A 23,732-nucleotide genomic window follows, 5' to 3' on the forward strand; every position below is an offset into this window, starting at 1 on the left:
CTCACGTGATTCCCATGCGACTTTGAATGTGTTTTGGAAGATTTGGGCTTGCTTGGATGTCTCTCTTGGGCCATGCACTGAACAGCTAGGAGGAGACCACCGATTCCTGCATTCTTACTACCTTGCAGGCCTCTGGAAAAGCTATCGTTTTGAACGGCAACTTTAACTGATGAAGTCATATTGAAGGTTACCAGACCTACTTGTGCTTGAGGTCCTTCTTAAATGAGAGCAATACCTTGTTTTCCCTTAAAGGAGTATTTGCTTGGTCCTTGTTGGAAAAAACCTCCTCATAATATGAAGAGTTTTACCTATTACACCTCCAACTTGCTGTTTTGTCTACAGTTTTTTGAGAAGCCCCTACGGTCAAAAAGGTCTCACATACAGTTTGGCATGGCATGGAAATTGGACTGTTTTGTTGCCATTGCTTGTTTCTAGTTCTTCCCAATAAGCAACAGTGTTGAGGTGTCCTGCCTGATTATTTAGGGTCTTATTTTCAGTCTACTGTGACTGTGTGATGGAGGGTTTTGGGGTTTGGGTTCGGGTTTTTTGTTATTGTGGTACTGGATTTTGTTGACTTGCTGGAGAACATTGTCAGGGATACAAATGTGCTTCAGTAGTTTTGCTCTTTCCTCTTGGAGAAAACTAGAGAGTTAGGCAGCTGCTGCTCATCCTAGGATTTTCCTGAGCAATGCACAAGAATACTAGACTGACTGCACTTGCCTCTTTACAGTTCATAAGGCATGGAAAGAAGTTGCGGTAATTTAATACATAATTTGCATGTCAAAAAATGAACTCTTTGGACATTTGATTAAAACATACAGTGTTGGTGGCCTGAGGAGTTTATCCACCTCTGCTTTGGCAGAGGACAGGGTGTCATTTGCGATAGCTGTGTAACGTGTTCTTCTGGCAGGGCTAATTTTGAAGATGTCTTGGAGGCTACCGCTGGCTGCCTACCAGGTGTGGGTCTTCAGGATCAGAGGTGCCCACCGTCGGGGTTCATTAGTAACATTTGTTCACTTTCAGGAACAATGTGGTGAACGTAAAGCCTGGTATCATGACTAGAGAGTTCAGGTCTTAGCAGCTTGAGGGGACGTGCATGGTGTTCTGCTGGGGTGTCCATGGGCACGGTGGGTGTTTTTCCTTGTGTCCTCACCGTTTTGCATTCAGCAGAGTTCTTAGCCAAGACCTTTTAATTTAAGAACTTTCCCTTCCAAGGACGAAGCTTGTCAGCCCTCAGGGCACAATGCAAAGTTTGCTGGCTTCCTTCATGAGGGTGTTAGGAAACTCTTCAGAGGACTGACTCCTGGGCTGAATGGATCTTGTATTAAATTCTAATCTTTCACAGCTAACTCGAGGTAATAAATGGTCTTCACCCATGTGTCTGGAGAACTTGCAAAGTAGGTTTGAGCAGTTTTCCTTTCAAACACATGGTATTTTAGCCAGTATATCTTGCTGCATATTACAGTCTAGAGCGCAGAGACCTCTTTCCCCGTTCTCCCGATGACAGGTTCCTGGTCGTTGACTGAATCGTGTTGTGTGCCTTCACACCCGTTTCCTTCTCCAAAAAAAGGTTTGTTTTTTGTTTTACTTTTAACTTTTTGTTTTACTTTTACTTTCTGAGAGTCCTGAACTAAGGTGCTGAGGGGCAGGCATCACTGATACATAGAGAAGGTTGTAAAGATGGTTGTTGCTAACATAAGTGAAAATAATTATAAACTTACTTTAAGCTTAGTGAACTCTAAGTAATGATTTAACCTTTGCTTGGCTGGTGATAGGATGGTGTAACTCATGGGGGTGTCATGGTGTGATTCTTTAAATCTTCAGGAAAATGAAAGAATCCTGCAAATTCACTTTTCTGTTAGCCTCTGGTTTATTTCCCCCTTTTAGAGGGCGGGTAACGTGGGTGCTCAGAGGTGCATGCACTCGTAAACACACTGATCTGGTCTTTCATCATGGGGATTTGGTTTCATGGGATGCAGCGTGCGGGATTTATTTACTGATCCTGCAGAGAGATTTCTGCTCTGTAACAGAGAGAACCTAATGAGGTGATCTTGGACTACAGTAATTGGGCAGAATAGCAAAATGATGTCATCATTTTTATTTAAATGGGAAAAAAGAAAGAAACAAAACATTAGGTATCTAAAACAATCAGCACTACAAAATCAGAAACCCTTGGGGTTGAAATGATTTCTTGAATTGTTTTTTAATAACTTGATAGCCAACCAGTTGTGAAAAGTGGGGTCAGGAGACAGCTGCCTTCTCTTTTATTTCCTCTGATGGGATGCAATCCCTCTACCACAGCAGATGTGTTTGGAGTTGTTTAATCGTATAGGATTTTCTTGTTTTAACTGAAATGATAAATTTCAACTGGGAGGTAATGACAGGGCCACAGCAACTGAGAATATGAAAGTCAAATCTACATACCTTGTTTCCAGGCAATAGGCATGAAGACGGAACGCAGAGTGACTCCGAAGACCCCGTGGTGCCCAAGGCAGAGAAGGAGACGACGACAGGCAGCGAACGTGTGACGGAGCAAACCAGGCTGCAGCGCCAGATGAGGCGTGACCCCCATGAGATGCTTCACAACAAGCAGGCCTTTGTCATCGAGTTCTTTGAGGACACGCCGCGGAAGAAGCGATCACAGTCCTTCACGCACAGTGCTCACTCCTCCCAGAGCGACACTGATCCGCCGGGGCTGAAGACCAAGGTCGAAAAGCGCAAGAATGCGTTGCCGGCAGAGAAGCTGGGAAATGTGGTGCTGCCGTCCCACCTCGGGGCCCAGGCGGGCAAACCCAATAACAGCCCCTCCGGGACCCAAAGAACTAGCTCCTTCAAGAGGGAGAAGACGGAGGATCGGATCAGCTCTTCGTCCTCCTCTGCTTCCAGAGCATCAGCCAAAACTTACGGGAGCATTGGGAGGAAGTCTAAAATGGCTCAGGATTTTATGGCTGAGTACTTGCGGGAGACTGCTCAGTCTGGGAAGCCAAGCGCTGAGAAACCAGCTCCTCTGCCCATGCCGGTAGCTCCATGCGTGGTTATATCATCAGAACCAGAGCCTGCCTCTGCTCCACCTCCGGAGGTAAAGTCTGCCCAGGGCAGGAGGAATGATGAGGAAGACAGCGTGAGCGAGACGGGAACATACACCATTGAGACGGAGTCGCAGGATAAAGAGGTGGAGGAAGCACGAAAAATGATAGATCAGGTAAATGCTGCTTTTCTGTGCCTGGCCAGTGAGCTGAGGGCTGAAGGTTTAGGTTTCTGCACCTTGTGCTGGAGGGCCTAACTTCATTAGCTGTTGCCATCAAGGACTGCTCCCTTTTGAATTGGGTGCAGCAGGGGTTTATGGTTAAGGGTGGGAAATCATCCTGGGTGACCTGTGTTGAGGCTAGGTCCCAACAAACTGTGAGGCTGGTCTTTAAAAAACCCCAGCAAAACAACAAAATTACAATCAGGGGAAAAAAAACACAGAGCGCAAGAAAGCAAGGTAAGCCCACAGCAAAGAGCTGCCTTGCTTCCAAAATGGGATTTGGATGCAAAAGTGCAAGAGTGGGCTTGCCATCTGTTTAGAGGAAAGGCGACAACAGAATAACGATCAGGCTGATCCTGCGAAGAGCCATGGCTGGGAGCAGCTCTGCTCTCTAGGACTGCTTCCAAGCCTCTGGCTTGGCGTTGCATCACCTCCTGCCTGCTGTTATGAAGACAGGAGCTGCAGCCCATCACTGATGCAGCATCCTGTGGTAGGCCAAAGGAAATGCAGGCCAAGGGCTGGTGCTCTTGATCCTTCACAAGCCTTAGTGGTAGGTGGTTCTGTATTTGTCTGTGCCTAGTTAGAAAGGGAGTGCTTGCTGGCAGGGCAAGTGGCAGCTAGTTGAGATAGCGAAGGGTGTGGTCTAGGGCAGAGGCAATCCTAGATGGATCTGTACTTGTTTGAATTTTGCAAACTGAGTGATAGCCTAAAAAAAAACCCCAGAGATGAGGGAGAGACTTAAAAAAACCCACCCAACTAAGCAACCGCGGGGCAAACCAAAGTTTGGCTGATTTTCAGGTTTAACTTTCACCTGCGGTCTATTATGAAAACAAAACTGGCAAGTTGCTATAAAGATTTTAGTGAAGTGTAGGCAGGAGGATGGTGAGGTTTAAAGGAAGCCTTAATTGAACCTGGCTTTAGAGCTTTGTATACAGTGTTCTGTGAGCCTGCATCTAGCTTCCCTTGTTTATTTATTACACTTGTTCCTTACATCTTGGTTGAAATGTGATCGGAAGCTTTCAGGGTAAGGCGTTTAAGCCACAGCAAGGCCCCAGTCCTGACATTAGATGGTTAATTGTTCTGGTGGGGAAATATGAGGAAAAATGCCACAAAAATACAATTATTTCTGGGGAGTAGTCTTGGCAGCTGTGTGACTTGGGCTGGTACGCTGGCCAAGTTCTGCTCCTGACTCTGCTGTAGGCTTGGTGCAGTGCAGACCTGCCACTTGGGAAACAACTAATAACTGGACCTCAGTGTTTCTGTCCAGGAAGAAAGATGGTATGAATTCTGGACTTGCTGAGGTTTTGAGGTGACTCTGTTTTTTATTCCCCCACCATAACACACACATACTTTTTTTTAATAGAAGTGAGAGTGGAGAACTTTATGGCGATCTGCCCAGCCTAGGTACCATCCATGGTGGCATCTTCCTCTGAACTACTAGTCAGGGAAGAGAAACAAGCCCTTAGGAGGCATAGATCTTGGTCACCCCCCTAGGAAAGCCTGTTTATCTCCAGAGGGAATCTGGCCAGCTAGCTCAAACACTCACCCGTCTCTGAGGTGCGTCCTTTCCCAGGTCCTCATGTGGCAGTGCAAGGCTGCTTTGCTCAGCCCACTCGCTGCTAAAGTCTGTGAAAGACCCTGGAGATGGAGCTTTCCCAGCTTTTTCTAATTCTCCGTGAATTAGCTGGTAAATAGCTTTCCTGACACTCATCCTAAATTTCTCAGGGCTGAAAAGGGACTCCTTTTCAGTGAAAGTTACTACTGTTAAAGGCAACACACCGAAATAATGAGTGTGAGAGAAAAGGTGGGCGTGAGTGGGATTCCATGAATAAGTGTATTTAAAGCTGCTACTGTGGAGTAGAGAAGACAATGATTTACTTAGTTTGTATGGAAGCATTGGCAAGTGTTTCTGGCCCTTTGGGATCATAGTTTGTGTGTCACTAATGCTTCGTGAATTTGGATTTTGGGCTAATATTTTCCTGTTTTCTTGGTTTTTAATCTTTCCCATGCAAACACCTTTTCAGGTTTTTGGTGTTCTTGAGTCACCCGAATTTTCCAGAATCTCTTCGGCCTTTAGACCAATAATTAAAGGCGAAAAAGATGACTCCGGTTCTCATCAGCATCTAATCAGTGAAAATGGCACTAACCAGAAGTCACCCTTGCTCCAGGCATTTGCCTCAAAAGCTGTGAGTGGGTCTCAGGCTGATGTGCAGGTACGGGCAGTCCAGGTGGATTTGCTGGGATGGTGGAGGTGTAGATGGGTTTTCTGTCTGGATGGAAATGTGATGTGTAGATTGATTTCCATTTTGAGGAGACCAAGTGATGTGTGTATGAGAGGAGAGATTTTGTGGCTAGGATTTGGTTTACAAACCGTCTTTCTGACACTGCCTTCCCCACCTTGTTGTAGATGTCTGCAGCATCTCAAGGGAGTCAGAAGTGGGTATCTAGGTGGGCAAGCCTTGCGGATAGTTACTCTGACTCTGGATCTGTCTCTGGGCAGGGTGATGGAGGTGCAGGTAAGTTTCATCCCGACATTACATTTTGAAAGTGGCTGAATCTAAGCCAGGATGATATGAAAAGCAGGAATTAATGGCTTCTGTGCGTCTGGCTGTGGCTTATTTTCTGGTTTAGCTAATGTATTTGGGGATGGGAAAGACAGAGTGAATTGTTCCCAGTGGAGTAAAGATGGAGAGAGCCTCTGGTTTGCATTTCAGAGTCATCCAAGAAGTGCTTAAATGTTATGTTTGACATGACTAAAGGGCACCTGGGAAGGAGAAAGATCATAAGGGCCTTGGGTGTTAACTAGCCCCGAGTAGTGATTCTTTAGACTGCCTTATGATGCCAGATGAAAGCCCTTTGCAAGCTGCCTTGGACTTAATTGCTGACTTGTGCTTTTTTTGTGTGCTTCTCCTGTGTCTGGCTGTGCTGAGAATTTTAGGCTGTTCTGGGGTTTGCTGTTGGGTGGCAGGTTTGAAGCGTGGAGATCAGCGTAGGAAACTGGGTATGGAGGGGAGAAGGGGAGCAGCAGGAGATCAGGCTCCCATCGTAACTGGGAAGACAGCTTACAGACCCCGTGGTCCTGTTGGTATGTGAGAAAGGGAGAAGAACGCTTTGTTGGCTTTTGTAAATGTTTTCAACTATTTAGTTGGAAATATTTGTCATTATCTTCATGCCATCAACAGCTATAGATAGATTCAGTAAAGATTAGAAGAAACCTTTGTTTCAGAAGTCATTGCCACTGTTTTCACACTGTGTGAGAACCTGACTCCCGGAGTGTTTGAAATATTACCATAGTCAAATAACCAGTTATCCAGGTATTTAAAGGCTGTATCAGATATGAAGTCCTCGCCAGCAGCATGGGAGAAATAAAAGCGCCCTTTCTGTGAAGTGTGTCCATGCTGATAAGCCCACCCACGCTGGGGCGGTGAACTCTAATTCAGAGCCTCTTCATTGTTATAGGGTCTTTCTCCTGAGACTTTGCTGTGGGATATGATCATACAAGAACTTGTACTGTGAAAAACACCATCTATTTAGTCAAATGGGCTGTGTTGTATAGAATGGCACTTAAACCACTGCATCACTGCAGTGATTTGTCTGATTGCTTTTCATCTCCTTCCCGTGGCCTGATTTATGGTAGATTGATGCCAGCAATGTCGTTACCCTCTAAAGTGTGTGCTTGTACTGAGACGTATATTATGGGAGAATGAATCCGAAATCCTACCTTGAGAGAGGGAAGGTGTTGAGCACTCTGATCCAGCAAAGGAATTAAGTACAATTTTACCTTAAGTGTCTGTATTGATAAACCTGAGGGACTGAGCACCAGTCAGGCCCTACTGGAGTTTATATTACATAAAAGTGTAGCTCTGAGCATGTGTCTTGTGGTGCTTTTGTGGACTTGCACTTTGCAGGATCAAGCTCTCCCTAAATAAATAAGTCATATAGTTGTGCAACAGTTGATTCTTGTCCACTTAACTCTCTTCAGAAAGCAGTGTAGCCCCAAAACCTGGGGAACCAGAAAATGCTGTGCCCTTGAGAACAAGGCGCCTTCTTCCCCAACTCCCACCAAGCGATAAATCAGACGGCTCCACGCCCACGGTCCTGGTCTGCCAGGAGTCCTATTCTGAGGTTACCAAGAGAACCATCATGAAGGACCACTGTGTGGAAGCCTATGGTGATCCCAGCAGCTGCCTCTTCATCCAAGAAGACTTGGATCCAGATAGCCTCAGTGATGCCAGCAGATCTGACGATGGCTTCAGCATGGAAAAAGGCAAGAAATATAAAGAGAACAATAAAATGCTAGAGCAGATGGGGGAAGAAACAAAATCAGAGAGCCGGCAGCCAGGAGTCTCCCGGGTGTCAAACGTGAGAGCTGTAAGTGAGCCAGTTTCTACTTCATTCTACATTGGTGGGGACAGCAACGACGTGGGGATTCCCTCGAAGCTCTCTCTGAGCGTGTCCCATGCTCGAGCAGACAAAGACGGCAAGGATCAGGAGTTTTCCTTCAAGTCTGCTGGCACACCAGTTCCTGGAAAGCCACCAGTCAAAGATGTTAGCGCTTACGTTAATGCAGCAGGAAAAGTGGTTATTTCCCTTCACCAGAGTCTTCCTCAAGATGAGGAAAACATGGCAGGAAAGGAAGCATCATCTTTTGTTAGACAGGAAAGTTTTACCAAAGATAAATCAAGCAGTGGTGTTCCTCAAAATAAACTCCCGCATATTTCAAGTCACCCTCTGCTTAAAGATTTAGAGGCTGTTCGGTCAACCCGTATGGACTTTGGTCAGGAGACTCATCTTCTCCTTAAGGATACTGAAACTGCCTTGGCAGCACTGGAAGCCAAATTACTTGGTCAAAGCCAACAGCTGGAGCCCTCAGAAACTGCTGGTCAGCTGGAGGACTCCTTGTCAGGGGACTCGGACGTGGACACCGCCAGCACGGTCAGCTTAGTGAGCGGCAAGAACGTCCCAATGAGCACCCCAAAACGCAAAGCAGTTGTGAGCTTGCAGAAGGAGAAATCTTCCTCCACGCCGTCCATCCAGGACCAGTGTGGACAGCCCAGCGCTCGGGACAGGCTGACAGAGAAGCGGAAAACGCAAGCACCGGAGGCATCAAACCGCACAGAGGCCACCAAACGCTTCCAGATGAAGCGGAGCGCTGGGGCTCGAGGGTCGCTTGACTTCACGGATGACGAGAAAAGCTCGAGCCTGCCCTACTTGCCGGTCTCTGACGCGGTTGTGTCTGACCATGAGCACTCAGTAACCCGGCCGGTTCCCAGAAGAAAGCCTTTTACTCAGGCCACCAAGGAGGACCACAGCAAAATGACCTCCAATGTGCAGAAAATCCAGCAAGTTCTCACCCGCTCCAACAGTTTATCCACCCCGCGGCCCACGAGGGCCTCAAAGCTACGTCGTGCCCGGCTGGGCGATGCTTCAGACAACGAATGTGTCGATACTGAGAAAACGGCCTCCAACCCTGAAGCCACTGCTCCGGGCCCCAAGCAGTCCATGGAGACGAAGAAGCTTTCCCGGCTGGACATCCTTGCCATGCCTAGGAAACGGGCAGGTTCGTTTACAGTGCCCAGTGACTCTGAGACAGCGCAGTCGAGGTCGGGGTTTTCGGGTCGGAGTGTGGAGTCCTATCGGAAGACGGGTGTTTCGGAGGTTAGAGCCGCAGCAAAGAAAATGGCAGCCGCTGCTTCCACGAAGCAGCCTTTCAGCCGGACCCGTTCAAGCAGTGTCAAGTATTCCTCCTCGTCCAGTAAGTGCTTGTGCTTTATGTTTCTCCTCTGTTGCCCTCTTTCTGATTTATAGGCTGCACATGGTTGCCAAGGATTGGTATCTAAGTAATAGGAGTGCTGCATCGGTGAGTACAAAAGTCTGCATTAACAAGCCGTTCGGAGGTTGAGATTTCCTGTGGGTTTGGAGACAGCAGAGCATCTCATACCCAGCAAGGTATTATTGTGGTGTTGTCTGTGAGGATATTGCAAATAGCTATTTTTCTTTTTCTTTTTTTTCAGTGACTTTGTTTTTTGAACAACTAGTTGCCATTTGACAGGAGCATGTTAGCCATTTTTCTGTTAAAAAGGTAGCATTTAATGCCTTTCCAGTGCTACAAGGAATTCTGTTCTGTTTTTCCTTGTCTTCTAAGATTCAAAGTTTGCTCCCAGAGAGCTTATAATGGTGTTGATGACAGCTGATGTCCAAGGTGGCAGGTTTGAAGGCATCTGAAACAGGAGAACAAGAAATAAATGTCCCTGTGTTGTGAAGGCTGTTCCCTTGTTCTTCCTGTAAATGTAAATGTGGAGCTGGACACTACACGTTGATTGCCCCAAGAGATTCCCGCTACCGTATGTTTTCATTCACTTTTGCCATAGGTAAGGCAGTTGCACAGTCGTGTTTCCCACGAGGTGGAGGTTTGGGGGCTGTCTTGCCCTTTAGCTGTGCACTCAACAGACCCTTGCAATATCATTTGTCATATTGAAATCAGCCTTTAATTAAGATGTGGGAACAATGCAGATGACAACTCTAAGATAGTAATTGGTAATCGGAGATTGTCCCCGACACCTTTGGTCTAAGTCCTGGTCTATGCCCGTAGTCCTTGACCTACCGTGGATGTGGCAAAGCAGATCTGTTTGCTTAGGTTTTTAGGAATGACAGGGGGCCAAAGGGACAGGACGAACCCCTTTGGCTGGGCTTCTCAGGCCTATTGAGAGGGATTGCTATTTTCAGCATTTATCTGTGTTTTTGTAAGGGGTCTTAGAGTTCTAGATGTGTCCTTCTGCTATATTTTCATACAGTTGAAATAATTATCCTTCTTGCAGTATTCATTTTTATTGCATGCTAAAAATGTTATTTGCTGCTTGTTTTGATTTGGATTGTTTTAGTGCATCCAGCTGCCCTTTTATTTTAATGATTTTTTTTCTTACACATTTGTATATGCATGTAAATCAGAATGTGAATAAGCTAAAAGAGTATGTACAGTCTCTTCTCTTGCCTTTTTGAGATGATGCTATTATTGACTTCTTTAAATTTGTTACTGTTTAACAAGCAAAATAATGTGGTCACAGTTTTCTGAACAGGAGGCACTCTTTGCACTCCCTCTGCCTTTGGACCACAGACTTCAAATCATTTGGAGAAAAATGATAAGTGTTGGCCAGTTCTTGATTTAAATGAATTGGTTTTTGATTTCCAGAGCTCTGTAGCAGCATGCTAACACCTTTCCTTGTGCATAGTTGAAGCAGATGATGCTAATCCTTTCTCTGAATTAGTTGCTTTTAAAATACTAACCTCCTAATTCCTTGATAGGATTGTGGACCTTGCACAAGCTCTAAGAATACTAATGTACTTCATGCTTCATCGTGCTGTACCAAGTGTGTGATGCGTGTTCCTATACTAATGCTATTACAGATACAGTGAATCAACACCTAGCACCCCATTCCTGGAGCAAAACTGAAACGTTGATAAACTGAACTATTGCACTGTGCTATCAAGACATTTTTTTAGCATGATACAATAACCCTTGAAAGCATTGAGTGTCAAGCCTTGGGAGTAAGGAGGCAGATGTGGCTGATTTATTCAAGGATTTCTTAAAGCATTTAGTTAACCACGATAGTTTCCAACTGTCCCAGTGGGAGAAAGTTAATCTCGCTAACGGAGGAACAGAAGGAACTATCTGGCCATGAGACAAGAAATGACAGTAGATTGTCGGGCCATCTGAAGTAACTTTATGTGAAATGCGCAGATAACATCAGAATTGGTAACTTGGATTACTCTGAACGCTAAGGGCCTGTCTCCCCTGCTCCTCTGTGTACACGATTTGTTTACTCAGTGTAATTTGAATGGTACTGAGGGAGTTGATTCTGATTTCGCTTGGCGTACAGGGATGGAAAATCAGGCTCTTTATTTTAAAATTGCTCTTCAATGGCAGGGTGACCTCTTGATTCTAAACCTGTGTTAAAAATAAATGAATGAATAAATGAATCTCTCTACTGATGGAATATGAGCAACTTTATTTTCTTCTGTAAGCCAAGACATACATATAGCTACAGCTGAGATAGCGATGTCTAGGAGTATTTTTTTCGCTATACAGTAACTATCTATAGTTTCTACCTGCATCTTATTTGCCACATTCGTTATTTTTGTTTGTATGATCTATGATGCTGGCTTAATTCGCTTGCAGTGGTTCAGCGTTATGATAATCTTGGTAACGCAGTGAAGCTTTTAGGTGTTGTAATTTTAAATAACTCGGCTGGTTCTGTGTTTGGTGGGTCTTCGTTCTCCACGGAAGCATGGAAGGGAACGAAGCGGTATCCGTAGAGAGTGTAGTGAGGCAGCAAACACCGGGAGCCCAGTTTTCAAATAAGGACATCTCGATGCTTCCCATGCAAGGAGGACCTGGGTGTCTACAGATCTGCAGAACCGGTTGGGATAAGTGGGCAGCTTCCACTTGGCTCCAGGGATTGAAGCCGGTCCTGACTATGTGAATGCTCTTTCTCATAGAGTGTCATTAATGGTGAATTGTGAGGCAGGAGGTGAACGTGGGGGTGTGGACTTTTGCAAATAACACCAAGCACTATAGTCTGTTCTTCACTCAAAAAACCCTCCTTTTGCTTGTACTCACAGCTAATTGGAAAGGTGTCTGCAGGCTTGAAAATTGGGCTCTTTTTAGAAAAGGACTTTTGTGGGACTATGAGGAGTCTGAAACGTGTGCTACTTATACACAGAGCTTCTGTGCATGGAAAGCCAAGTCCGTGGTAATAATTTACTATATTGGAGTTTTAAACACAGCCGTCTTGCTTTTCCATTGGAATTTCCCACTCCAAATTTGTATAGTGAATGGGAGCGATAGAAGTGCTCAACTTTGAAATAAGCTGTGAGAATGTGCTGTTTAACTTAAAATCTGCACAGAAACTCTTCTTTCCTTGTGCTCTTGGGCTAGTTTTGTGTTACCTTTTTGCCCTTTTGTAGTTATTCTTTACTACTTTCCTCAGTCTGAAACCAATTCATTTTTTATAAGCATCAAGGCGGAGACCACAGGGTTCAGATTACACTTCTACTTCGGAGGAAGAATATGGCTCAAATCACAGCTCCCCTAAACACAAACGCTCCCATACTTCAACAGCCACACAAACACCGAGGATACGTGGCTCTGGGCTGAGCAAGCAGAAGCACAATGGCAGAGAAACGGATGACGATGAAGATTTTGACGATCACCCTGACCCCTACAACTTCATGGCGCAAACAGCAGAGATAGCAGAAATAGCCAGGTGAGGTGGGGCTTTGTGTATTGACCCACATGTTGAAAAAGGATTGACTTTTCCTTGGTGTTCAAATCAAACTCAGGTGTGGAGGGGTAGAAAGAGAGGCACTCTCTCCTGTTGTTTGTGTGCCCTCCCTCTCCTTCATATCTGAACATAGGCTTGTTCAGACTTGGAAGGTTTTCATGGAGCTTTACAGCCTGTGCTAGGGCTGCGCTGGTTGTACCTTCTCTCTAGAAAATGCCAAGGTGCAGGGCATTGTATCTTGGTTTGTTTCTTGTTCAGGCTGTGGAGGGGTCTCCTCTCATAGCTCTAAGTCTGTCAAAAGGTGTAACTGTCTATACCTGCTTATCTCTGCTTTCTGCTGGAAGTCACTGTGTGTGCAAGGACTGGTTGGTGTGAACTCTCCTAATTCTCTGCAGAGGAAGTTGAATGGATTAGCAAGACTGAATAGGTAAACTGTTGAAGCTGCTTTGCCTGAAGCCGGTGAGGCAGCAGTAAGCAGTCCCTGTGGGGCAGAAACCTCTTCGCTTGGCACAATTGAATCCAAACAAGAAAATCTGTCTGGACCCTGTGTATAAACGAGTCGTTGCTTAGCTTGATGTCCCTGGATACGGGACCTATTGTATACTGGTGGTCTGATGGTTGCCTGGAGGACCTCAGCAGTAAAGCAAATAGATTCTTTTTTTAAACAGTGGCATTTGAGGTTTGACATCTCTAATATGCAACTGTGTTATGCCAACTTTCCAGAAATACTGGTCTTCCATTGTACTGGCCATACTTGAAATACTTTCGACTGAGGAAGCCGTCTTCTGTCTGCTTTTGGTCAGCATTTCCAGGGCTTTTCTTGTGTGAACATTGCTGTCAGGCTGCTAGAAAGTGTGTCAGCCTTCAAACTAGGCTGCATTACCTGTACCGCATGAAGTGTGCGTGTGGGAGATGCTGGCTTCCAGCGTTCCTAGCGCGGGAGAGCGCTTCGGGTTGCAGCAGCTATAAATAAATGGTTGCTTCAGACTTGTCTGGCACTGCACGTTGCAGGGCTCGGTCACAGAGTCTGCTTCGTAATTGCAGTTCTGATTTCCGTTGCTGCTCCCAAATTAACTGGGAGGAGTTTAGAGGAGTCAGAGAGAGTTAAAAGGGAAAATGCCACTTGTTTACAGTAAGTGAATCACATAATGAATGCGTTTGGTGACAGCTCTATCCAAACCAGCATGGATAGGGGGCACCTTAGGCAGGCAGATCAAACGGCTTTTTATTAGTTCAATTATGCATTTTCTTTCCGAGGGAATGTTTTGATGAACTGACAGTTTTATTACATTGCTTGGTTTTTCGAATTAAAGAAGAAAGTGTCTTTCAGATGAAGCTAGCTAGCTGGAAGATTATTTTTTTCTCTTAGAAGCTTTTCTTTAGAATTACCACAACAGCTACTTTTGGTCTGAAGGGATTTTTTTAAGCCCTGCTAGCAACAATCCAGACGCTTAGAAACTGTTTCTGAGATCTAGAGCAAGTAGAGCAGAGTACTGCAATCTCTGAGTGTTAACTGGACACCTGTCAAGGGGCTTGAAGTTTCAAGACTTGGTTTCTGAAAACCAGATCCCTCTAAGGTATGCCATGCTTACCCTGGTAATCCCTCAGCTCTCCTGGAGAATGCGGAGGCATATTTTGATTTACAGTCTATAAACCACATGGAAGAAGGAAAGAGAATTTGCGTTTTTATTATCTAAGTAACAAAGAAAAAAGCTTTTTTCCTTGTATGGGCTTTTAAAGGGAAAACAAGTTGCAAGAAGAAAAATTGACTGTGTTCTATTAAAAAAAAAAAAGTAAGTAGAGTGGATGGGTGGGAGAGCAATAACATAAAGCTTCTTTATGGATTGTCTCCAATACTTTTCTGGTAGTGTGTAGTCACTAGAATTTGCTTTTTATCAAATCTCTACTTTGAAGCTGGGTTCAGGAGGGGAGTGGATTTATTTTGTGTGCAGCTAGAGTGTTCTTTGGCACCCTGCCAAGGCACCCCAAAAAAAACTGCTTTCCCTAGCCTCTGCAGAGGTTGTATTTCCCACAAACTTTTTGTAGCTGCTCTTTTTATATTTTATGAATATGAGGCTTGTTGTATCCTATGTCCTAATGGCTCTGCTGCATGCCCTGTGCTTTAGGCTCAGCCAAACCTTGGTGAAGGATGTGGCCATCCTTGCTCGAGAGATTCATGATGTTGCTGGAGATGGGGACTCACAGAGTTCATCAGGGACTGGACCAAGCACCTCCCTCAGCTCTGTGCCCAACACTCCTGCTTCTACCATATCAGCGAGAGAAGAGGTAAGATCCCGAACGACAGAAATCTCTGCCTCTGAATGCTAGTAAGTACACAGGGCACGGTTGTTGTGGGAGACCAGGGCAACATCCCCAGTTGCTGCAGCACTGAAAAACCCTCATTCCCTGTCCTCCTAAAAAACACCATGAGAAAGATTGACTGCAGTCTGTTTAGGGTGCTCTTTATTTTGCCCTCCTCTGTGGCACGGCCAGCCTTGCAAGAGGTGGGAGTCATATTATTTCCTAAGGATCTCAGGCCTCTAGTCAGACTTTGGTCCCTGAAGTTTGCATCTGAGGAGCAGGATGGAATGGGTGTGCTGCGCTGCTGTGCCAGGGAGCCAGAGCCTCCCTCCTTGTTTCAGACAAGGCACTGACCACGTGCTCTGGCTGCACGCTCTGTGTCAGCTGTGTGTTTTGTACCTCTGCTGTGTCCTTTCTGCCAGGGCTGTTGAGATGCTGTGCAGGTGCTACTTGAATCCCTTCCTTCCCGTGTATTGATGGGCAAGGGCAGGGACTCTGCTCTCCAGCCAGCGAGGTGAGCAAGGAGGAAGGCAGTTAGCTTGGGAAGTGCTGTCCTCCAGCTCTTCAGAGAAGCTGTGGCTTCCTCCCGAACAGTGTAACACAGTTTGTCTGCACTGGAGTGGGGAGGAGAGAGGCGATTTCTTAATTTGGCTCACCAGTGCCACAGCACAAGGACTCCGCTCAGCTCAAACTTGGCTGCAGGGTCACCAGGAGGCTCCAGCTGCTAAAGCAAAATTGCCTTTGCTGCTGTTTAAATCCAAATTCCCTCCTGTCTACCACCAGTGTGGGCTTGAAAAAATACATAGCTCTCTTTATCTGCAGTTGAGATGGGCCTCTTGGCCCTCTGTTGTCTTTGACTGTTGTGAGAGTTGCAGACCTGTCCTAAGCAGGGTTCAAAGCTGAGGACCAAACCTGTTACCCTGCCAAGAGAGTAGCTGGAGGCCCCGTGACCCTGCTGTGTTCATCACTGAAGCTGCAAAGCAGAAGTTTAGGGAGATACCCAGAAGATCAGGCGAGTGTGGCTGTGCTTGTGTTAAACCGAGGTCAACTGCAGCCTGCTCAGGGAGGGATTTTTTCCTGAGGCCATTTGGAGCCACAGCGCACAAATGTTTCGCAACAACTTCAGGCTCTGAGATAAAGTGGTTTATTGCTTTGTTTCCATGAAAGTGCCACACCTGCAAAACTGCCTTTTGTATTATTCTTTTTGAGCAGTTAAGGTGACAAATCTACCTTACTTCTGACTTGCAAATGAAACATTTGCTGTGGGTTGGTAATGACCAGTACTCAGCACCCACTTCCTTCCAGAAAATCAGCGTACCTACTTTTTTGTTGAGTGCCACTGAAGGGTACGACCATAAGTCAGCTCCTATAGAGGGATGTCCTCTGCTGCTAGAGGAAGAACACCTGCAAAACACAGTGTTTCTACTCTGTGCAAAATGATGGGCTCCAAAGCACACGGTTGTGATGCTGAATGGCAGGATCACAAAGCCAGGACTGCTCGGACCCAGGCAAATTGAGGGTTTCTCTGCGACGTGGCTTTGCAGCGCTGCTGTGCGCTGTGTGGGACATGCCGGTCAGCCCCCTCGCAATAGCCAGGAGAGCAAATGTAGGGCTGTGTCGCACTGTAGGTAATGCTGCCAGCAGTACCCACTGCTAGAGCAGTCTTTTTGAGATCTTACAGTGGTGTAAATGAAGAAGCGCTGGTAGGAGCCTATGAAGACAGATCAGGAGCCGTAACCTTTGGTGTGTTCAGCCAGTGGTGGCTGAAACCACCATAAAGGCTTTTAACTAGACTCACTCCAAATAGGGTTGGATAGCACCGTGATTTCAGCAGGGCCAGTGGCTGGGAGGCCATTTGAGTTACACCCAAAATGTCACCATGCATCAGTGGAGCTGCCCTATGTTAGCGATAGCCAGGAACAGGTTAAATCAGCAGGACTTTCTACAGGCGATGCTGAGATGTGGAGCTGAATCCTGAACAGCTTGGGATCCTGAACAGTGCATCTTGGGGGTCATGTTATGAATGGGAGCAATATAAACTGATGTGGGTTTAATAAACACACGTCTTGTCTTTGGAACTGGATTAGAATCAGCGGACACACTTCCCTCAGTCTAGGTGCTGCTGAATCTGTGCTAAAATAATTACTTTGGCTTAATGCAGGGAAGTTGCTAGGAAATATCTGAAGATCAGTGTGTGTGATGCTAAGCACTGTGAATTTTGTGAGTGTTTATTAAACAACTTTATATTAAATATTCTAGGAAAGGACATAGTGATGAGAAATAGCTACTATAGTTATAATAGTAATGTACTGAAACATCTGATAAAAGGAAGTATGTGAATAAGAAATATTTTCTGTGTGTGACTGTCTCTTATACTGCTCTGGCTCTTGCAGTGTTGTATGCCATTCTGCTAGCTCTTGATTTTCTGATACTAAATATTTATACCTTATTCTAATAAAGTGGGTAAAAATGCAAGAAAAAATAAGTACTGATGCTGGAATCACTTTTGAGGGTTTAATGCTGAATAATACCTTCTTCTGGTAAGAAGCTTCACTTTGGACCAGTGTGTGGCACAGCATTTCTCAGCCTCAAATGAACTGCTTTTTAAATTACTTTTGTTACAGAGCTTGGTTAAAAATTAAAATAATGAGTGTTCTCTTAAAAGTTAAGATGGAGCCTTAGATTTAAACCTTATTCTTCATGTTCTGTCCTTTCAGGTCCAGTGTTGGTTTGGATATTTGCCAGGGAGGTTTTCAGCTTCCCCAGTGCGTGTTTGGGCTGTTTTTGTTTGTTTTTGTAGCTTCAGCTGTATAGTTTATAATAACCTAGATTCCTGGCATACTGAGCTGAGTACTGCTACAAATTAAGTGAAAAAAACCCAAACAAAACAAAAAAAGAGTTCAGCAAGGGTAAAACCTTCATGATTCCTGCTTACCAAAGCCACAGGTTGTTTGGGTGTGTAGGTTTTACAGGACCCAGCTTTCTGCAGAGCTGAGCAGTCAAACTGAAAGCTCAGCTGCTGCAAGCGTAGTCAAGTGGGTCATCCCAAATCACTGGCCACTTCTGCAAATTTTAGCCCTTCGTGAAATTCTTTTGGTTGGTCTTTTTTTAAAGTTGATAATAAAATAGCAAAAACTTAGGAGCCCAATTATGTTTGTTAAGTTGTTGTTTAACGTACTCAGTATGAGCGTTGGTATGATGAGAGCAAATGCTTACGGGTGTGACAGAACAGAAAGCATGAGAACAGAGCAGATCACATATGAAAATCTCCTGGTGATGGGGGAGCAGGTGCTGTCCTTACCGTGTTTTCAACTGGTTGTGCTGAGAACTGCTGGACTGTAGGAATATCTCCTTCCCTTCTGGTGCTGTTTCACCGCTGCAAGCAGCCTGACTTACTGTTTCTGCACTTCACGGAAGGATGCTTAGAAAAAGGAAGCTTATTAGCCAAACATTTGGACTGTTGTGCCCCTGTACCATAATATCTCATACCTTCTGCCTGTGTATAACCTAAGTGCTATTGCATAGAGTGTGGGGAGCCTGGACCTTGGATGGCACATGGTTTCCTCGCAAGAGCTGTGTGCTTTGCCAATCAAAGAGCCTCCTGGGCCGTATGTTTAGCCCGTTCTCTGTACTCGGAGGGCTGCTGGATTTCACTCAGCACAGTCCATTTTGAAGTAACTGGGGAGCTGCCCGAGATCGCCTCTGCAGAACTGGTTGGTGATCAGGACCTCCATGGGCTTCAGTGCATGCGGGGGGTGGGCATCGAGTGCTGGTCCTCAGGAACGCGCTTTTGGGAATGTCAGCCCAAAATAACCCCAAACCATGTGTTCTCTCTGATACTTGCTGTCACAGTCATTCACTAGCATTGATCTCTTTGTTTCTGTTTTAACACAGATTGCTCGTAGATCTTTTCGGCTGGCATATCCATCTCAGGTGCACTTTCCATCCCATTATTTTTGTACCTCTGTCTTGACACTGTTATTTTCCTCCCCTTCTTTTAGAGTTTTTGTCTGTCAGTCAACCAAACAGGAGTTAGGTGTCTTGCCTTTTCTGTTCTTCCTGTTAATTATTTGCGTTATCAGTGGTTTTGTATTGCTTTTTCATCTCTTCCATGTGTTACTAAATGGTTTCTGATTAATTCTAGTGTGGCTTTAATGTTGCATTGATATATTAAAACATAAGATATGGGAAAGCAGGGCCTTTTTGAGTTTTAGCCTAAATTCAAAAAAGGCAAAGATGTACTTTTCAACTACGTGCTCAAGTCTCAAAATTATAAAGTGGAATAGCCCCACTGAGTTTCCTAGGATGACTCCAGTGGGTAGATGCTTGCAGGATTGGGGTCTAGTAATTTGCTTAGGAACCCATACCTGTCGGAACAAGACTTAAATGAATCAGTGTTCCTCTGGGGCTTGCCTGAAAATCTGCAATACCTGCAGTGAATGTCTGTGTGCCTCCTTCCCTGCTAATTTTTAATGACTCATTACTCATTATTTCCAAGTTGGTGCAGCACATTCCAGAAGCAAGTCTGAACTACCAGAAAGTGCCTCCGGGATCAGTGGAACTGAAGGATTTTGACCAAAATATGAACGATAATAGAGAAGAGGATCCCTCAAGAAAAACAAGGACAAGAAACCGTGAGGAGGCAGGCCACCTTTTTCTTTACTTTATGTATGACATTGCTTTAAGCTGCAGTATGTATACCTGCTCTTTCTAAGCTGCCAAAGGAGGCTACTCAAAAAAAATGCGCTTCTCAAGAGCCCTGACTTGTAGGTATAGAGACAGTGAACAGTGTTTAAAAAAGAAAAAAAGAGGAACAGAATCACCCTTCTTGCCAATACTGACTGGAAGTTTCCTCTCTTGTGTAAAACTCCATTAAAACCTGAGGCTTGGTCACTTGTTTGGGAGGAGGCATTCAGTGTCAGAGCCTACTTAGGCTATTTCATTGCTCGTTTAAAGAAAAACACAAAAACCTCAACTTTGAAATCTGCAGCATCGATAGTTTAATGGCAAGAAATCATGACGTGAAAACAGTTGTTCCTAATCATAAAGGTACCTTATTTTTCTGCAGTGGGCATGCTGGTCAGAGCTGCCCCTAGAGCAGCAGTGGCAGGATCTGGACCTTATGAGGAGTTTCTGCAGCTGGGCTCGAGTGCCGTGGCACAGCTGGCTTGCTGTGCCGTGCTGTGCAGACAGCAAGCCACTTGTTCTGCGTTGTTCCTCCAATGTGTGCAATTTAATGCATTTTTTCTGTGGTGAGAGAGCAGGGTAACCTGGAAATCACTGGGATGATGCTAGAGGGTGAGGAAGCCTGGCCTGAAACTTGAGGCTGGGGATGGTGTTGGAGTGAGGGCTGTGATGGGGTGATGGTGACGGGGAGCGGAGGAGCAGGCTGCTGATGCAACACTCAGCTGTTGCTTCTGCTTGCTTTCTGTCTGCTGGCTCCGGTTGAGAAGGAAGAGCTGGGGCAGAGGCTCCGGGGAGGCAGTGCAGGCAGGAGGGGAGAGCTAGTCTCCAGCACAGTCACTCTGCTGCTCTGGAGGGGGAGTGTGACTCAAAGAGGCTGATGGAGGGGAACTTGGGCTGAGCCGCTGGTACTGATCCTGTCCTGTGACTGACCTGAAGGAATCCTTCACTCCCCTGTAGAGACGTGCCAAGGCTGAAAAAAAGATGCAGGTTCAGAGTGCCCAGCTGATGTGGGCTCTCCTGGCAGAAGCCTGGGGGCTCTTTTGAACCACAGGACTTGAATATTTGGGGTTTGGGGGTTTTTTGGTTGTTGTTTTTAATAAAGCAGAATGTAATATGGTGGGATTACATGGCTGTGAAGGTGGCTTGAACTCATACAAATCACATTAGATGGTTTCAGTGAGACTGCTTGTGGGACTTCTTGAATTGTGATTTGGCTTTTTGGGTTTTTTTTGGGGGGGAGGTGCCTGCAAGGCTTGGAAAGTCTTAAGCTTTTTCTTTCAGAAATGCTTAAATAGTTATCTTACTGCAGACAACTCTGTCTCTTTGTACACTCCTCAAGAAAAAAAATCCAAACAAGTTAGTATTAATCTTTTTGCCAAAGTGCTGCAACAAAGCTGCATGTCGTCTTAATCTCCCTTGAACTTCAAATATCATCCCCATAGATGAAGATGTTTCAGTGGAGATCGTTTACTGTAAAAATTTCCAGTTTTGTAATATGCCGCTTCTGGTAAAAGTTCTCTGATCTGCCCTTATATTTTAGGTAATCTTTGACAATCTGATGTTGAACCCCGTGTCCCAGTTATCACATACAATCCGTGAAAATACAGAAAACCTAGCTGAAAAAATGAAGTAAGTAACTTTTTAGCCTTGGCCTGAAATGTTGACTTGCTGCTGAGTTTGTTGGCTTGCTACTTGTGGAAGATAATGCATTGTTGTCTTGGAAAGTCTTGTTATCAAGATGCAGGGAATCTAGATGTAGGAAACTGTGTGTAGTGAATGAGAGGTAACATGATAACATTGATGGCCTCAAGTTGCGGCAGGGGAGGTTTAGATTGGATGTAAGGAAAAATTTCTTTACTGAAAGAGTGGTTAAACATTGGAACAGGCTGCCCAGGGAAGTGGTGGAGTCCCCATCCCTGGAGGTTTTTAAAAGACGTGTAGATGAGGCGCTTAGGGACATGGTTTAGTGGGCATGGTGGTGTTGGGTTGACGGTTGGACTCGATGATCTTAGAGGTCTTTTCCAACCTCAATGATTCTATGATTCTATTCTATGATTCTATGATTATTTGCCATCTCTTTTCCTCATATGTTTGGCCTTTGGAATTTTAATGCTGGATTTATAATGCCTGTTGATGCCTTAGCTTTGACATGTTGCCTGTGCAAAGAGTTAGCAGAAAATGTATTCGTGTTGGTGGATTGTCTCCTCTTTCCTTCCCTGTTCCAAGGCTCTTAGAAAGCCTGCAGGTCACCAAGGCTTGTGAAAACTCTTCAAAGCCTGTTGTTACTCTAGAAGACATCAGTTAGGGAAGGACTTTGGATTGTTCCTAAATCAACTGAAAGGCGCTTTGTTCAGTCGCTAATCCACTAATCTCCTTTGCTGCCACCTCTTGTGATAATTAAGTCTTTTAAACAAGCAGCTTTTGGATGGCAATTTTAAGACCTGCTCCACTTTTTGCGTTGCAGGATTCTGTTTCAAAACTCGGAAAGGACCTGGGAGGAGATGGAGGCCAAAATTAATTCAGAAAACGAAGTGCCAATTCTGAAGACATCAAACAAGGTAAGACCATGCAAACAAGTGAAATACTGAAGGCTTGCATCCATGAAAGCTTTGTAAGAAACCAAAATAACAAGCTCTGGCCCTTCTCAAATTAATTTCTGAAATTTCTAGTCCATTTGCATGTGTTGAACTGCTGGTTTTTGTTGCTGTTTGAAGTGTGACAAAGTGAGTTCCTCCAGCTGTTGTGTTTCACCAAACTTTTCCCCTCTCCCTTTGCGATTCATCTTCAAAGACCCAGTCCCTTAACAGATGTTCAAGTTTAGGGTCATTAGGCATCATTTAAACATCTACTAAAGCATCACCACCATGTGGGTTGCCACAGCTTCAGTTGTAGACAGGTGTTTCTCATGAATGTTTGTTTTCTTCACCTGTAACAGTTAGGTAACAGGGCAATAAAAAAGCTTCAGCCCTAGGGTGGTGTTTGTGCTCTCGTGACCTCATATTATCATTTATGGGGACCGCTAGTAGGGATTTAAGTACAATAATGGACCCAGCAAATATGGTTAATGCTAAGCATACATATAATTGTGCAGGACCTGTGTAGCTTGGTGCTACAGCAGTATATATGTGGCCAATTGCTTTGTCTGGTCTAGGAGCTGAGTTTGCAAATATCTTCGTGCATTTGGTATTAAGGAGGGTGTGGAGGAGCCTTTCTACAGTTAATCTGGCTAGCATTTCAAATCTAAAAATCTAAAATCCACTGTGGCTATGAACTGGGTGGTGTAGTAGCACTTGGTGAAATGATGCATCTGGTCCCTGTGCACTGACCAGATGCGCCTAGATACAGATCATAGAATCATAGAATGGTTTGGGTTGGAAGGGACCTTTTAAAGGTATCTAGTCCAACCCCCCTGCCGTGGGCAGGGACATCTTCAACTAGATCAAGTTGCTCAGAGCCCCGGCCAACCTGATCTTGAATGTTTCCAGGGATGGGGCATGCACCACCTCTCTGGGCAACCTGTTCCAGTGCTTCACCACCCTCAGCGTAAAAAATTTCTTCCCTATATCTAGTCTGAATCTCCCCCCCTTAGTTTAAAGCCATTCCCCCTTGTCCTGTTGCAACAGGCCCTGCTAAAAAGTCTGTCCCCATCTTTCTTATAAGCCCCATTGAAGTATTGAAAGGCCACAATAAGGTCTACCCAGAGTCTTCTCTTCTCTAGGCTGAACAACCCCAACTCTCTCAGCCCTTCCTCACAGGAGAGGTGTTCCATCCCCCTGATCGTCTTCATGGATACTAGCTTTGTCTTTTCTGTTAAATAAGCAAGGTTGGAACTGACTTTGAATCTTTTTGATCAGATAAGGCAGAAGGAGTAAGACTAGATTCCTGTGTCAGTTGAGTACTTTGTTGCTTGATTTTTCATTCTGATGCTTTTGTTTCTAGGAAATCAGTTCTATCCTGAAGGAGCTCAGGAGAGTTCAAAAACAGCTTGAAGGTTGGTCACGTAAAATGTTCTTTTTGTCTCTCAAATGCCAGTACGTTGCACAAAATAAAATAATGTGGCTTCATTTGCCAGTGAAAGCTGGGAAAGGATGCAGAAGTTTAGTTTGTTAGCATAGTGCTCTCTGACAAGTGCATATGGAGTGAACAGTAGATTTATCTTGTGCTGCCAATTTTTAAGAAAATTGTTGACTTTTGCAATGTGGAAGCTGTTGCTGTGG

At 45.0% G+C, this 23,732-nt stretch overlaps 1 protein-coding gene across 4 annotated transcripts in view; it reads left to right on the forward strand.

The window, feature by feature from the left end:
* Nucleotides 1-23,732, forward strand: part of CEP170B (centrosomal protein 170B) — a 60,894-nt gene that overhangs the window by 32,453 nt on the left and 4,709 nt on the right. Inside the window, exons 5-16 of one of the 4 annotated variants that reach the window (XM_076345577.1) lie at nt 1,508-1,570; nt 2,436-3,202; nt 5,272-5,460; nt 5,655-5,763; nt 7,230-9,002; nt 12,261-12,510; nt 14,655-14,814; nt 18,724-18,762; nt 19,328-19,471; nt 21,056-21,144; nt 21,980-22,073; nt 23,455-23,506. In XM_076345577.1, the coding sequence (XP_076201692.1) occupies nt 1,508-1,570; nt 2,436-3,202; nt 5,272-5,460; nt 5,655-5,763; nt 7,230-9,002; nt 12,261-12,510; nt 14,655-14,814; nt 18,724-18,762; nt 19,328-19,471; nt 21,056-21,144; nt 21,980-22,073; nt 23,455-23,506 (3,729 nt within the window). The remainder of the gene's footprint in view (nt 1-1,507; nt 1,571-2,435; nt 3,203-5,271; nt 5,461-5,654; nt 5,764-7,229; nt 9,003-12,260; nt 12,511-14,654; nt 14,815-18,723; nt 18,763-19,327; nt 19,472-21,055; nt 21,145-21,979; nt 22,074-23,454; nt 23,507-23,732) is intronic. The other 3 variants (XM_076345578.1, XM_076345579.1, XM_076345580.1) reach the window with 3 other exon arrangements.

This window comes from Aptenodytes patagonicus, chromosome 7 (assembly GCF_965638725.1).
Source record: "Aptenodytes patagonicus chromosome 7, bAptPat1.pri.cur, whole genome shotgun sequence".
Taxonomy (NCBI): Eukaryota; Metazoa; Chordata; class Aves; order Sphenisciformes; family Spheniscidae; genus Aptenodytes; species Aptenodytes patagonicus.